The 16,902-nt window shown below is 38.3% G+C and overlaps 2 protein-coding genes across 4 annotated transcripts in view; one reads left to right on the top strand and one right to left on the bottom strand.

Annotated features, from left to right (window-relative positions):
- Window positions 1-3,441, bottom strand: part of GPSM2 (G protein signaling modulator 2) — a 29,749-nt gene extending 26,308 nt beyond the window's left edge. Inside the window, exon 1 of one of the 3 annotated variants that reach the window (XM_054165582.1) lies at window positions 3,322-3,441. The gene's annotated coding sequence lies outside the window, so the exon portion shown is untranslated. The remainder of the gene's footprint in view (window positions 1-3,321) is intronic. The other 2 variants (XM_054165581.1, XM_054165583.1) reach the window with 2 other exon arrangements.
- A 635-nt stretch (window positions 3,442-4,076) lies between these two features.
- On the top strand, window positions 4,077-16,557 carry AKNAD1 (AKNA domain containing 1). Its single transcript, XM_054164960.1, is given in 16 exon segments — window positions 4,077-4,082; window positions 4,482-5,543; window positions 6,584-6,713; window positions 6,828-6,976; window positions 7,088-7,147; window positions 7,609-7,742; window positions 8,074-8,209; window positions 8,860-9,014; window positions 9,555-9,648; window positions 10,515-10,618; window positions 11,916-12,001; window positions 13,566-13,688; window positions 13,777-13,875; window positions 14,770-14,851; window positions 15,304-15,451; window positions 16,088-16,557. Coding segments are annotated over 16 exon segments (2,688 nt in total). The 3' UTR covers window positions 16,208-16,557.
- Window positions 16,558-16,902: the final 345 nt, after the last annotated feature.

Below are 16,902 nucleotides of genomic sequence, written 5' to 3'. Positions count from 1 at the left end.
TACCACAAAACCACTGCAGATTTTTGTTACTGAGTTCTGAACATAAATCTGACCCTTTCTCCTTCTGCTTATTAGGGACAACCACACAAATTAACATAATATTAAATCTCAAGCCTCTCCCAGACAGAAAGACAATCACTCAAGTATTTTCAGTTTGGGAAATGGGGCACATTATACAATGTGAAAGAACACCAGATGGGAATAGTTCAGCACAAAACATTGACTATTTGTACTTAAACTGGTAAGAGCAAGTTGATCACGTATCTCTCCAGTAAAATGTAGTGTAAGGTACAGGCTTGGAGGTGTTGCATGAAAGGAACAGAATTCCTAACAGTACACTACCAGGACAATGAAAGCCAAAAAAAAGTGTAGCAAACAGAAATAGGAAAGAAATAAAGGTCTAGAAAGACTTGTTTGTAGATCTTGTATTGTTTGTATTTCCTGTAATTCAGCTACATTAAAATATTCCCTTCCTGTTAGTGAAAGTTTCATAACACACAGAAGTTTTCTTACACAAACAAACCCATATTCTTCAAAGACTGACAAACTGGAGTCCCCAAGAGGCAGCTTGACACTAACAATCTGTTCAATGCAACATTGAAGTACTTAGCAGTACATCTGAATATTATCAACACTACTTCCACAAGCCAGCAATGTGCCTTTGTAGTCCATAAGGTCAATGGCATCTCAAGGTGCATGAAGAATGTAATCAGCCAGACCATTGTCTCCCCCCACCCTATTGAGGCTACATCTGGAGTACTGTGTCCAGTTCTGGGCTCCCCAGTGCAAGAGAGACAGGAAACTACTGAGAGTCCAGCAGAGGGTTATAAGATGGTGGGGAGACTGAAGCATCTCTTCTAGGAGAGGCTGAGAGACCTGTGGCTGTTAAGACTGAATAAAACTGAGAGGGGATCTTATCAATGCTTAACAATATGTAAATGGCAGGGGTCAAGAGAATACATAGAATACATAGAATAAACCAGGTTGGAAGAGACCTTCAAGATCATCGTGTCCAACCCATCAACCAATCCAACACCACCCAAACAACTAACCCATGGCACCAAGCACCCCATCAAGTCTTCTCCTGAAAACCTCCAGTGATGGCGACTCCACCACCTCCCCAGGCAGCCCATTCCAATGTGCAATCACTCTTTCTGTATAGAACTTTTTCCTAACATCCAGCCTGAACCTCCCCTGGCGCAGCCTGAGACTGTGAGAGGATGGGGCCAGCAGTGCCCAGCATCAAGACAAGGGGCAACAGGTGCAAAGTGGGACACAGGAAGTTTCATCTGAACATGAGGAAAAAGTTCTTTATTTTGAAGGTGACAGAGCATTGGAACAAGCTGCCCTGAGAAGCTGCGGAGTCTCCTTCTCTGGAGACTTACAGAACATACCTGGACGTGTTGCTGTATAACTTGCTTTAGGTGGACCTGCATTATTGCAGGGGGTTAGACTAAATCACCTACTTTACAATCCTACCATGCCATGGTACATTTCAGAACATCTCTTACCAGTTCTTTCCCTTCTTTTTTTCCCTGTACTTCACATTCCTAACATTCTAGACTTCCAGAGAATAATACTTTTTTTTTTCCTTTTTCTAATTTTAATACAATAATTTGTATAGCTGACTTGCTATTAAATTGCTAAACAAAAGGTATGTCTTTTTTCTTCAGGTGGTATCTACCTATTGTTTCGTTCACAGGAACAGTAATAGCAATAACAAGTTAATTTTGCAGAAAGTCTTAAGATCTGTAATGATTCCTTAAATGTAAATAATTTCACTTAGATGTTAACCTTAAAAGCCTAAAAACCACTTAACTGCAATCAAGATCATAGTTACCAGATCTAGACAGGAGTGATTCATTTGTAGAAAGCAGTTTTAAGATGTTAGAAAGAGTTACAAGAGCATTTAAAATAAAGCCACAAAACCCAAATAAGCTTCTACTAGTCCAAGCTGTCTTAAGTTTCAGGCAAGTTTTGTCTGAGCTTCATACGGAAGTAACTGAAACTATAAAGTCCTTCCCTCCAAAGAGGGATGCATAACCACAGATTAGAAGCCTAGGTAACCATTAACAGAACTAGTAAGAAAGAACACTGGCAGAGGCCTACAAGTTAGTTTAAATGCACAATTAAAACGACATAAGCAAAGAATTTAGAATTGCATTGTGAGGATAACCATTTTTTTTCCTTATATTTTCTGTGTTACTAAAATTGTGACCTAAACAAAAGGTGGGAAGTTTTCAAACAAAATTTAAAGAGGGACTCAAATCTCTTAACTGATCTTTTTGAGACACAAGACTCAGCATGCTCTTCTAAATTCTGAGACGGTTGCGCAGCCTTCCATGGCAACCCAGGATGCATGTGCCCTGAAGCCAGCTGGCAAGAACCTAACAGGAACAGCCCAGTAGGCTGAAAAAGCTACAGAAAGGCCACCACTTCAAGGTGAGGTAAAATTTGTCTTTGCAATCAGGTCAATGAAGGAACAAAAAAAGGATTCCTGATTGACTATGTTCCTCTGTTCAAAAAATTAGTAGACAAAAGAATGGGATGATCTACACTAGCAAACACTACAGTTTAGTGGCCAAGTAAGACTAGGTGTGATACCTTTTCAGTTTAAATATTCCACAAGTTACAAAATCAAACTTTTTCAATTTATAGCTTGTTCCTTTTACACTTCCCTCCTGACGTGTACCTGCAGGCTCTTTAGTTCCTTTCATATTAATAAGCCTGTTTTGCTGCATCCTTAGCAATCTTGTGAAGCACAACACAACTGATGGAAGACACCTGATGTAATGCCTCCCTGCTACCGATTCGCTTTAGAGAAACAAGAGTGATCGCCACAAGAGTGACCGTCCATAAAGGCTAGTTGGGTAGGTCTGCCTTGCTTTGGTTACCAGGCAGTCGAAGTACCACCCTACAGCCAAAACAGCGGATTTCAAGTACAAACATAGCTTTCTAAAGGTGACCATGCGCTGTTTATTCACCAGTACATCAGGCCGCTCAGAAGCGGCTCAGCGACAAAGGCCGCTGCAACCTTGTGAAGCCGGTACCAAAGGAGCTGGCACTGCCTCCGAACCTGCACTCGGGGCCGCCCTCCGGCGGCTCGAGAGCAGGCACTGACAGGCGGCGGCGGCAGGACACGTAGGTCCCACCTGGCCCAGGCGGCCCCGCGAGGCACAGCGGCCCCCCACCGAAAAGCCTCTCCCTCCTTGCATCCAGCGCTCACCGCCGCGCCCACAACGCGACCCGCCGCCGGCTTCACAACAGGAGGCGAGCGACCGAGCCTCCTAGAGCTCCATCCCGCCCGGGGCCGCGCCTCACCTGAACGTCGGCGAGGCCGCGGGCTAAAGGGGCCAGCGCGGCCCCAGCGCCGGAGCTCTTCCCTGAGCGATCGCTGCACCGGGCAGCACGGGGCGCGGCCCGCCCACGCGCAGTCGCTCTTCGAACGCACCAATCGCCATGCGCCTGCCCGCCCGCCGGGGCCGCCCACCCCCAGTAGCAGGGCCGCCAACGGCTCTGCCGTACGCCCGCCCCGTCGCCGGAAGGCCGCATCATTCATACGAGCCAATGGGGAGGGACGCAGGGGCGGGACCAGGCGGCGGGCGGGGACCTCCCTAAGGAGTGGGGCGGAGCAAGGCGGGGACCGTGTGTCCGCAACCGCACCTGGACCCCGGCCGAGGGCTCGGGTTACCTGCGGGTAAGCACACACGGCGATAGAACAGCGCAGCGCCCACCGCACACCTGCTGCCTCGGTGGGCCCTGTCCCACCGCCCCCCCAGCTGTCTGGCTTCTGATTCTCACTGTAACTCCAGCCGACCCCCAGAGTTTCGTGGAAGGCGGTTTCAATAAAAGCAGCAGCCGTGGTAGCACGTCCGCAGCACAATCTCCTCTGGCACAAAGAAGGAAAAGGGTTGTAAAATGGCTTCTTTCTGCTCGTACCGTCTGAAGGTGTATTTTATGAAGATAACGAGAGTGTACATTACTTTATTATCATAATGAAGTAACATAATTCATTGCATTTTATCTGATGACTTGGAGTGAGAAAAGAAAAAAAGGAAGAAACTGCTGAAGAAACTATGAGGGTGAGGTAAAGTGTGAGAAACTATTTCACTTTTTCACTACTTTTTTTTTTTTTTCCCTACGATACTAGAGCAGGACTGACAGGCAATGATAGTTACCTGGCACTATGTTCAATTCTCCTTTTCCTTATGCTTTTGTCATTTCTATTTCCTCCAGTAGTTAATCCAGTCAAACTACTGTAAATACGGAAAGAAAACATCTGTATCAGGGGAATGGTTCCTAAAAACCTACCATAGGTAGAAAACAGAAGTAGATCTCATTCTTAAGTGTATTTAAGTATACAGTAATTATTACTCATACATTACAGATTTTGAGCCATGCAATAATAAAGGCTTTAATCCAAAATTGGAGAAGCAATGGCATTCACATTCTAAGAAACTGACTGAGACTACAAAAAAAAGTGCGAATGATCAGACTGGATGAAACCCCAAATGAACAGTTCGTTTTCAGATGAACTGGCCTGTATCACACATGCAACTGATGAGGAACAAGATGACTTACCATATGATGGAGATAGAGGAATAAGCTATAAATACAATAATAATGCAGATGATTTAAGTGACTGCACTTCTACAAATGCTATTCCTGGTATTTTAAACTTAGTCTGTTCTGAAGATAACAAAACCATAAAAGCAACAGCAAATTATGAAATTCATCCAGAATTGGAAGTATTCTCCAGTCACCATAGGGATGCCATAGGAACAACAGAAAGTTCAGTTGCAACACTTGGAAATGAAGCTGCCTTTAAGAAGGAATTACTTGTTGGTAGTTCCAGTATACTAGGTAACAAAGACCATCGAACTTACTCAAAAATATCCCATGTCCTTTTGCGTCATTTTTCCAAGGAGGAGTTAACACACACATGCCAGTTAATTGAATGTGAGACAATACCAGAGACATCCTTTACTGAAAGCATCGATGACATTGTCACCAAACCTGAGCCTTCAGAACACATCAAAGGCCATTCAGCATGTGAACATTGTGCAACTAACTTTGAAGAAAGTAATTTAGAAAAGCACAAGGAACTAAACACTGGTGATAAAAATCTAAGTTCAGTAAATGAAGATAGATGTGTTTCAAAGAAGCCTGCTGCTAAGGGTGAGTGCAGACAAGAAAATTCACAACTAATTACTAAGAATGAAGATACACACACCTTTCAACATATGGAAGTAGAGAGAGCCCCATTTAAGAAGAGAGTTTCATTTCATGAGCTCAAATACGGCCAAGTTCAAGCTCACTGTTCCCTTCTCGACTTCTCCAAAGTTGCTTCAGATGTTGAAGTACCAAAACCAAGTGGAAGCATTAACTCCGTCCCTACAACTGAAAGAACAAAACCCTTCCCTATTTTGCCAAGTAAATCACTAATTGTGAATGACATTATAGAAAACAAGAACTATTTCAATTCTGCTGAAGTAGAGAATCAAGAAGAAATGAGCATTCCAGAACTGTTGCAACAGCTAGAGGTAATTAAGATGCTTTAAGAAATTATTAGTACTTGATAGAAAGTAAAATCTAACCTGACCAGTTCATGCAGGCAAATATGTAATTTCAGCCAATTTTCTGGCATGAATTTACATCAGACTTCCATTACTAAATATGTAAAAATGCTCTGGAGTATTATTTGTGATTATAAAGCATCCTAGCAAATCATTAGGAACTTCACTACAATTTATTATTTCTAGTGTATGTAAATGTTAAAATCCATCCAAAATATTCAATTGAAATTATTCATTAAAAATATTTTTTCATACTGTGCCTGTGTTTGTTGAAGACATCTTTGCCCTTTTTATCTTAACACTCTGCCTATTTATAATAGTATTTGTTGGCAAGCTAATTCTTTCCAAAGACAACAATATTTCTCTTATTCTGGTAAATTTCTTCTAAAGTCTGTTTGTAATTAGATAATAACTTTTCAAATTTCACATTCTGTCATGGAGTCTACTCAGCTATACAGATGCCTAAGTCCATTCCTAGCTTTGAATCAGTAAATTATTTAATATGTTCCCCATTATTTCCTGGCTACCAACAAGATGCTGACACGTCATGCTGATACCCAGAGTCACACTGACCATCTCAGATTGAATCCAAAGGTAATTGTGTCAAAATCATTTATTTTCAACTCATTCTCTTTTATCTCTAGGACTATGCATATTCCCCAGAATTCTTTTCTCACCTTCATATTGTACTTCCCATTTACACAGATCACCTTTAAATTTTCACAATATGAAGTATTTAAGTACAGTAAGACACTATACATGTATCAAACTATAACCACAGGAAATTATAAGGTACTATTATAGTAAACATTTAATTACAATTAATAACTTGTCCTATGTGTTTTGAGCTTCCCTGGGGGCTTTGGTGTTTGGGGATTTTTTTGTGTTTTGTAATTTTTTCTTTTTTTCTGTGTGTTTGGGTTTTGTTTTTGTTTTGTTTTTTATATTTTTAATGTCCACAAGTACGTTATACATTGTTTCCATAACCAAAGTTCTCATTTTGACAGAAACGTCCTCAGTCAGACCTTCCAGATGCCAGCACTGCCGTTTACTCTGAAGGCACCGAAACATCCTCTGAAGTCTTTACATTACACAATCATATCCCTATACAATCTACACATGGTTTGTCTAAAGCAAGTAAGTAAGTTATTGTAACTATGCAATTGACTATTTTATGTATTTTAATTGCACTTTTGGACAGACCTTTTTGGGAGAAATTCCAATTGATTCATCTTATCTTTTATTATCTAGGATTACAGTGTGGACCAGCAACAGCAATACCAGCAGCTAGTACAGGAGAAGCACACTGTCTAAATCTTTCCGATTTACTGCCACAACTAACACTAGGAGAAAAGATGTCTCAAATACTAAAGGATCAGACAGATCAACTGATAAAAAAGGTAAAGAACTCCATTTTAATATATATTTTGCACCAATGCTCAAGTTCTGTATTCATTTGGCATATTATTTTTTTTTAATCCCAAACAACAGTCTAACATTTTGTCTTGAAGGTGGAAAACTACTCTCAGCATGTGACCCAAGACACATTCCTTTTACAAGACAACTATCTGGTAAATTATGTATTTTCAGTTCTCTGAAATGCACTCCAAATGGCTTTAGATACTTTTTTGACAAGGTACTCCACCTATTCTAAAATGTTGTCTCAATCTCAGACTGAAATTATGAGTTTGAGAGGCAAAAATGAAGTAGTTCAGTAGGTGGCTGAACTCCTGAATCTGGTTTAAAGACTACGAGTCAAAACTATTAGTGAAAGGCCTTAAGCTGACATGTAAGCTAGGAGTTTTGACTTGCAAGGCATCAGTTTAGAAGTCACTTCACTTGTACACAATAGAGCAGCACAGAGTACCAGGTGGACATACAAGTTGCAGTCCTGTTCCAGTTCAGAGCAGTAGCAACATTCTTACCAACATCACTGCAAATAACATCTGGCTTACACAACCCAAGTAGCTATCACTATGGATTGCTAAATCATCATGACATTTGTTATAGAGTTATTTTTTTATTGGTGAAGGTATTAAATCAATTGAAAAGATACCTTGATGCCTTGGAAAGGAATTACTTAACAGCTAAAGAACACCACCATCATTTACAGCTGCAGAACTACAAGGACAAGTCTATCAACATTGGAGAGTTTGATCCTGAAAGGTTAGAAGTGTTAAATAGTACATCAGTATATTTCCATATTTTGAGTGTCTTAGAACCATTACTTCATTTATCCATCAGAAGTGAAAACATAATATTATATGTGGTAAGCTAGAAATGGTTTGGCCAAAATTCATCCTAGTATTATATATCCTAGTTATCATTAAGATATCAAATTGATTAATTCAAGTACTTAAAGGGGACTTGGTGAACTCTATTAAATTATTTTCTTCTATATGGGAAGTGTACTGCATGACCAATATTGTTACCATAGTAAGAAATAAAATGCCAGTTTATACGTGTTTCACTAACTGTCTATTGCAATTGGGTTCAGAAAGGTGGAAGGGGAAATATTTAGACTTGGCATGCTGCTTGAAGACCTCCAAGAACAAACTGATGACAGTAACTGCAACTTGTCATCTTTGCCTGATTCCTATGAATCTGCCCATTCATCATATTCTCCTTGTGAGGTAACTCAGTGTGTTTTATTAAAGATAATTGTTCTGTTGTATTGATGAAAGTCTCGAGAACCTCAGTGTGGTGGTACTATTGAATGTTCTCCTCTAGTAAAAGCATAATGATATTACATAGGATGTTACTTCAAGTAAAGGTGTTTTGTTGGTTTTATTTCATGAAATAGTGACTCCATAACATTTCATTAATAAAAGAAACCCAAGTGTAAAAACATGGCTACACTTAATATTATTAATTCCAGCTTCAAAAGCATATTTCTCAGAGTATGAAAATATGAGCAGCTACTTTAACTTTTTACAAAGCTGTCTTTGATTTGGGGAGTTAATCACTACTACTTATTTGAAAAAAAAAAATCATTTGTCCAAGATTTTTAAATTGCAGAATTACTAGAGGAACAAACATTATTGTGCTATAGAAGAAAATCTGAGTTTACTGATTAGCAGGGCTGCATTCTGTACTGGATCATATATGCACAGAAAAAATACCTTATGGCCTTCTACGAAATCTACAGGTAAGTATCCCCAAATGATTTAATATTCAGTATTTTATAAAACAGTTTCCTCTGAATCCCAAGTTAGAGAAGTCATGAACTTTCAATGCAATGACCACATACTACCTGTGTCTATGCTATGGTTACTTTGTACAGAGCTCGGTAGTTTCAAGTACTGCTGATCTTCCAGAAAGAAGAGGCATTGAAACTGTATTTCTTCACAACAACAACGCAGGAGAACAACATAGGACAGCTGATGTAATCTCAGAGACAAATCAGTTTTCCCCAGAATGCAACGTTTGTCTCCACCTGTAAGTGAAAACTATGGAACAGCTATTGCAGTTTTATAAAAAAATGTACCAAAAATTATTTGCTGAATATAGGAAACTGGGATGTCTGGAACCTCTGAAAGCAATAGGGAAATTTCCAGAATAAAACAAAGCACTTCTACAGAATTCTGTAACTACATGCCTGAGAATTCCTTCCAGCTTGGTATTCCTACCTTCACGGACCTCAAAGTATTTCCCAATGCCAAAACACTACTGATAGTTTCACTAAGAGTTAAATCAGATCTCTGTATAAAATTCTTTTTAGCCACCCAAATATAAGATGTGAGTGACTAGTGAAAGTACAGTACCAGTAAAAAATTATTTGCCAGTATTCTGATGTTGGTTTGGTTTTTTTGAATTATACAAGGGTCGGATGGGCATATTTGCATAACTGGCCAGCAAAACTTTGTGAAACAATTCTAGATAACATCTCCCTGGCCTCTCAAGGAGTATTTCATGAGTGTTAATAATATCAATGAGATCACAAAAACAAAACAAATGTTTTCTTCTTAACCAATTAAGGTTACAAAAGAGCGCTGAGTTAACATACAGAAGAGACACAGAGCCTCTGGGAAAAGGAGGTCTGCTAGCAAACAAATATTCTTACAACATAATGGTATGAGATCCATTTCCTTCCCTACTTGCCTTTTTTTTTTTTTTTTTTTAAATGAACTTAAGATTCAGCTGTGGATCACACATTTTTCTCTACAGCTTTTGTACAACATGATGGCTCAGCTTTTGAAATGCCATATATCAGTATATCACAACACTGCTCAATTTCCAACAAAGAAATTTACAGATTCAGACATTTTGTCTACATGTGGTAAAGTTTGCTTCTCTCAGGAAAAACATAATTGTGTTCACTGGCACACCTTTATTATTTCTTGAGAGAGCAAAAACCTACAAGCAATTATTTGCCTACAAAAATACTTAAGGCATTGAGATACGTGAATTAATATACAGAATCATAGAATGCTTTGGGTTGGAAGGGACCTTTAAAGGTCATCTAGTCCACTCCTCTGCCAAGAGCAAGGACACCTGTAACTAGATTAGGTTGCTCAGCCTCATCCAACTTGATCTTCATGTTTCCAGGATGGGGGTTTATACTTCTCTGGGCAACCTCTGCTGATGTTTTACCACCCGCATTGTAAACAAAATTGTCCTTTTCTTCTGGTCTAAATCTGCCCTCATAGTTAAAACCATCACCCCTCATCCTCTTGCAGTAGGTCATACCTAATAGGCAGAATATACACATTCTCAAAGCAACATGAAAACCTGCCTTAAATTCCAACTTAGCAGATCAGAAAGTGCTCCTATGCTGCCCAGTCTGCTCTCCAGTTAGAACTGTAAAAAGATGAATCACATTGTAAAGTTGATGGCAACTGAAAGCAATACACACCTGTTTGATGTGCAATACAGTTTTGGATACACTGCAATATAAACAATAATACATAAATTTGTTTTGCCTTCTGGGTGCAACAGAGATTCCTTTCACCCGAGGAAAAATATGCTGCTGGAGGTCTTGCATCCCAAAGCCAGGGTGCACAAAGTGAAAAATTAAATGCTGATGAAGAAAGTATGAAAGGGTAAGTTTATTATCTATTTTGGTTAGTCATAGGCATGGTTTTCTACAGCAAAGAGATCATATATATGCATATATACCAATATGACTCTGCATGAAATACCAAATAATCTCTTTAACACATAAAAATAAGAGGACGATCTATTTTCAAGTTTATCACCAGTTAATCACATAAGATACAGGATACACCACATGACCAGAGGAATGGCAAAACTCCCATCAATTTTATGAAAGAGATAATCTTCATATTACAAAGCAGCCTATCTTAGGGGACCACTATAAGGTTTATGGTGCCTAAATGCACACAGTTATTTTAATAGTGTATTAAGAGGAAAGGCTTTGTGTTTGTTCTCTATTCAGTGATGCATGCCAGCAACCTGAATTGGGATGACTCCAAAGTGTTCAGCAATGAAAAATACTTGAAATCATCATGATCATGAACTAAACTGGTAGGTCTGGAAGAGCATATTGATACGTCTGATGATATTTCAAGTGTAAGGATCACTGTAAAGAAATGACAGCGTTATAAAATAATTCCATTTGGTTATTTTGGGAGTTTGAATTTTTGGCAAATTACATCTCTATCCAAAGCTGTATCTTATAATACATGTGGTGTAAAACACAGTAATATTCATCTAAATAATGCTCTCAGATTATTTTACAGCATAGATGTTAAAAATTTATCTGGCAAAATTCACCTGGCTTTCTAATTTTTCCGTCATTTAATGTTAGCTCAATCTTCTGATCATTATTTTCATGAATGGGTGGAAAATTTTCCAAATGTATTTGGCAATACTGGTTGCCCTAAGTTGAAAATACATGTCAAAAAATGCAAACAAGGAACTTTTCTTGTTCGGTCAAAAAGTACATCCCATACATTCCTCCGAAGATAATAAAATGAAAGCCTTCATAGTTCAAAGTTATGGAGAAACCACATCACCCTTACCATTGATATTTTGATACAACACATGTGAACGCATAGAAATACATAGGATTCCATACCACTCTGCTATTCAAAGATGTGATTATCAAAACTTCTACTTTTAGGCATTTTTAACAGCTCTGGTAAGTTAGAGTCCTTCTGTCAGAATGTGTCCTTAAACTAAAAGGGTATTATTTCATAACTGGTTCATTTTAAGATTCTACTTATCTTTTCAGATACTTGATAAAGTTCTTTCTATGAACAAATCTGATTTCTCCTCAGCTAAGAGGCAGTCAAACATTAATATAATATGCTTATAAAGCTCATCATAAAGGTCTTAAAATACAACTGAAATAGCATTCTGTTTTCATGCTCAAAGAAATGTAAACATCCAGGAAAGGAAGACTGGAACATGTTCACTCTTCATTCAGAGAAAGCCAACTGATTTATCAGACACCAACCTGAGTAAGTAGTGATGGCATACAAAGACCAGAATTGTGCTGATGCCTACTGTTGAAACCTTTTAAGAAATACATTCATGTCACACCTCAGCAGCATGAAAATTGTTTTGCAGTTTCAACACATTACTGCTTAGCACAGCACAAGACGCTAAGAATAAAAAGCAGACTCAAGAGGACAGACACCAAGTCAAATTCAGTACAGAATCTTAGTGACATACCAAGAGGCAATAGACAAGCTGCCACAATTTCCATTAGATATGATCTCTTTAAAGAGAGTTCAAATGTAGGGTCTACTCAAACTGTGGCATATCTGTTCTCACAGATATTCAAAACACAAGTGGACTGGGTCCTAAGCAACTTCCTCTAAGTTGGTCCCACTTTGAGAAGGGATTGGGCCAGGTATCTCCAGAAGCCCTATCAAACACGAATTGCTTTGTAATTCTACTTCACCTTCTAGCTAAGTTCCCAAGTACTACTTATTACTACTAATAACATTTTCAAAAGATAATAGTGGTGTGCACACAATGCCTTGATTTTGCTTTTTCTCCTTATTATGTGCATTTATTTCATGCCCTAGAAGGAGAGTCCAAATTTAGTGACTGTAAGATTTTGTATCAGTACTTCCAGTTTTACTGTTCAACTTTCTTAATCTGCATGAAAACAATGGAAAAAGGTTTTCCTAAATCTCTACTCTACAAACTGGAAATAGTCTTTCATTAGTCTAGCTCTTAATACAATTGTATTGAATCCAAACTAGAATGCACACAGGATACTGTGAGCTAGGCAAGTCAGCTGTCAAGTCATCCAAGACTTCAGCTCTTAGAGGTTGACTACAAATCTACCAGCATTTGTTTCTCTTAGGGCATCCCAATTTTATCCTCCCACTGCAGAATATTTCAAATTTATTAGTGCCCAACAACCACAAAAGAATAACATGAGCTGTCCTAGATTCAATTGTAAGTCTGATAAGTAAGTCACTCTTAACTTTAGTCTACTTTTTGTCCTTGCCTTCTCTATTATATCCTTTCAATATAATATCATATCATATCATATCATACTGGGGCCATTATTATTAGTACTCTGTGCAACAGGTGAAGCAGTGCTGTACTAGATCCTCCCAAATTAGCATCACATTCCCCTTTCGCTGCATTGTTTTGGCAATACTTTAACTTGGTGGACATTTGAAGCTTCAAAACAAGAACCTAAGGATAGGGAAAAGAAGAGCTTAAATTTCAAACAAAACCCAAACACACAAAAAAACCCCAACCCCAAACAACAAAATCCAAACAGTTCTGGGACTGGAAACAATCACTACCAAAAGAAAACCCAACCAAAAACAAAAACAACATCACCAATTACCCCACTATGGCCAAGACTGAAAGCCAATCTATGAAGTTCAATCCTCACCTGTAAATGGAGGGAAAATTACTTCTTCAAATTGCAATACTGTTTATTAATAGCAGCAGAGGGCTCAGAAATGATGGTGTTGAAAGCCATATAATTACTTAGGTACACAACCCAGAATTTCTAATACTCCAGAGCTTTTAAATGCATTTTTGGGATTTCAGGCAGTGATTCAGAAGACATCTCAGCCAGTGATTCTTACAGCGATTCCCAAAGCAAGAAACTTGTGAACTGCAAGACCGAAAGTTATAAATCATTCAATACAAGATTAATTGGAAAGAGAAAAGGTATAATGATTGCAAAAATATTGAAGTCCACCAAAAAAAATATTGTTTGTAGTGTTTGTTTTTCTCAACAACATGCCTTTGTTTTCAGGATTTAAATGCAGATGCTGTAGAGGAAGCAGAGATGAATTTAAACTCAGGAATTACAAAGAGTCTGTTGAGTCTTGTGCACTATGTAGAAGTTCATCCTGTAAGTATGATGTGCTACTGAAATAATTATCAATCACAGGCTAGATTTTAAGGGGCAGAAAGCCACACTGCACTTACCAGGCCAAATCAAATTTAGTATAAGAAATTAACAGCACTGTAGCTAAACAGTGGGTGTGCATAGATCCTGTAGAGCAGGATCAGCAAATCCTACACATCTGTCCAAGTTTAATCCCCATGTACAACAGCATTAACCTTCTCTGGTTCTTTACGAGTCCCTTCCGTATTTCATTTATGACAGCAATACCTCATTCTGCAGGGCCACACGGAAGAACGGCAAAATTGGGCATTACTGCGCCAACTTTTTCAGCACTAACTGTTACCTACTGTAGTGTAAACATGTGATAAGGAAAACTCCAGTTCTACACTGAAATTGTGTGACATGGGCAAATTCAAGGAAAGCATAATTTAAAAAATAAAAATAAAAAAATAAATTAAAAGTTGAGCATATAGCTTCTAAAGCAACTTAATCTCAGCCAACTCTATCCTGTCAAGAGGCTGCAGGCAGAAAAAAAAAAAAAAACAGCACCAGAAAGTATAAATTAGCTACTTCTCTCCATAAAAACTACAGAACTGTAAATCACAATAGCATTAATGTATTTATTAGGATTATGAGAGTCTGATTATTCTATACCTTCCTCCTGCAGTCTTTCATTGTATCAAATGGAATATAAATCTGCATACCATTTCCCACGGCACTAAATCACACAGCAAACCCCATCTGCCCTCACCTACAAAAATAATCTTAAACATAGTCAAGTTTTATTCAGCAGTGATAGTTACTTCATTTTATTTGTTAAACAGATAAAAATGTTAAATATATAGAAAATTATTTTTCTTGGTTTTGCTTTTGTTTTAAACATGACCTCAACTCTAGCTTATTCACAGAAGGGAATCTCCATTCAAAGGGCTCAAAAAAATAGAACATCATGTGAACTTCTAAACAGACTTTCTGAAAGGTAAGCTGTAGCAGTAACTATATACAGTACAATAGACAATGCATTGTTAAATATTCCACATGGAAAAAAGTCACCAGTATGATAAGCAGGAGGAATGTTTTCTCTTTCATGGTGCAAGCTGTATATTATGACTCTACTCAGTGAAGTTGAAATATTCAACCCAAGAGCAAGTGTAAATAGTTCTCCATTTTTCTAAGCTAAGTCAGATCTTTACTCTTCATTCTTTAGCTGACACACTCAGTAGTAAAACAATAAAATCTAACTTTAATTAAGATGTCCTCATTCACAGATTCAAAAGCAAGTCTGTGTTATTTGACATGCAAAACTCGACTCACTGTAAAATTAACTTGCAACTGGGTATGCTATTAAGGTGCATATATTTAGTCTGTAGTGGAAAAATTCTTTTGCATACTGACATTGTTTGTGTTTTATTCTATACATCATACCTTTAGGCAAAACTTTGAGGCTGCCAAAACCTGCTATTCAAGCCCACATGACAAAATTATCCCTTCACATCGATATCTGCCCACCAAGAAATCTGCCCAGAGCAGATCTGCGATCAACATCAGAAACAGAAATGCCAACGATTCTCAAGCAAATGTAAGACTTTGGAGTGAAAATTAAAAGCCACAAAATTATGTCAGGAAGAGTACATCCCCACATCATGGCACTGTTGAACATCCCATTCTTAGCCAGTTGATTGTTACAATCTAAACATGTCTAGTCCGTTTGAAAGTTAGACAGGAGGAAGCTAAAACCCCAACTATTCTAGTTTAAGATACTAGTTTATTGTCTCATAAGCATATATTACAGACTTCTTACGCAGCTTTGTCCCTGTAAAAATGGTGAGAGAAAAGGAGCACTGGGTCTTACCACATATGAATTATATTTAATATACCAAAAGATGTCACCCTAGCCATATAAACCACTACTGAAATTAAAAGAAAGCCTTCTTAATATGAAAAACATGCACCACACCAGAGCTTCTACTTTAGAAAGGGGTAAATATCCCTCAGTTCAAAGGATTACACAATCAAAGAGAAATAATAAATAGCAGGTACTTCCAACCTGAATCCTGGAGCAGTCTATCACACAACTCAGATGTTTTACTTCCTAACATGTATTCAGAGTGAAAATGTTATATAGAACCTTAATGAAACATTACTTTCTATTCTATGCCTATGTAAAATACCTGCCTTCAGTATTAACCACATTGTGCTTCGTTTTTACCAACAGATCTTAAGTTTTGCTCTGGATCATGCCATACAGACAGCAAACAGTTTGAAGAAAGCTACAGAACAAATGGTACGAGCAGTTTCAGAAGATTTAGCTAAAGTTAAAAGGAAACAGCTTTAATCACTCTGTTTCAAATGCCATATTGTTTGTTTTGCTGCTTAAGCACAAAGGGAAACAGCCTTTGAACCTTGACATCTATCATGCTAACATACTAAGTCATAGTTAACATGTAATTATTTTGTTTTGAGAGTGCCCTATATTAAGAGTTGTTTGTTTTTAAGACACTTCCTTGCATGACGCAGTAACTGAGTAATACCATCTGTTGACTATGCATTCCTGACAATTAAACTGTTTCTTCAGTGGGGTGTCCTTACCTTTGTCAGATGAATCTGGCTTGCAGATTTTAGTTGATAGTAAGTACGCTGAAAAACTTTAAAATACTGTAGAAATACAGTGGGCCAAGAAAAGTAATCCATGATTTTCCTTCTGAAACCCATGAAGCTGCAAGGATCACAAGCACTACAAGCAGCTGACAGACTTGTGTTATTAGGGATGCTATTCACTGAAGCGGTCTCTTCACCCAGGCACAGCACCAAAACAAGAGGACACAGTCTCAAGCTGCACCAGGGGAGGTTTAGGCTGGATGTTAGGAAGAAATTCTTCACAGAAAGAGTGATTGGCCATCAGAATGGACTGCCCAGGGAGGTGGTGGAGTCACCATCACTGGAGGTGTTTAAGAAGAGACTGGATGGGGCGCTTGTTGCCATGGGTTAGTTGATTAGATAGTGTTGGGTGATAGGTTGTTGGACTCGATC

Source organism: Dryobates pubescens, chromosome 11 (assembly GCF_014839835.1).
Source record: "Dryobates pubescens isolate bDryPub1 chromosome 11, bDryPub1.pri, whole genome shotgun sequence".
NCBI lineage: Eukaryota > Metazoa > Chordata > Aves > Piciformes > Picidae > Dryobates > Dryobates pubescens.
The sequence above is the reverse complement of the archived record's forward strand: the minus strand, read 5'-3'. Positions and strand labels throughout refer to the sequence as shown.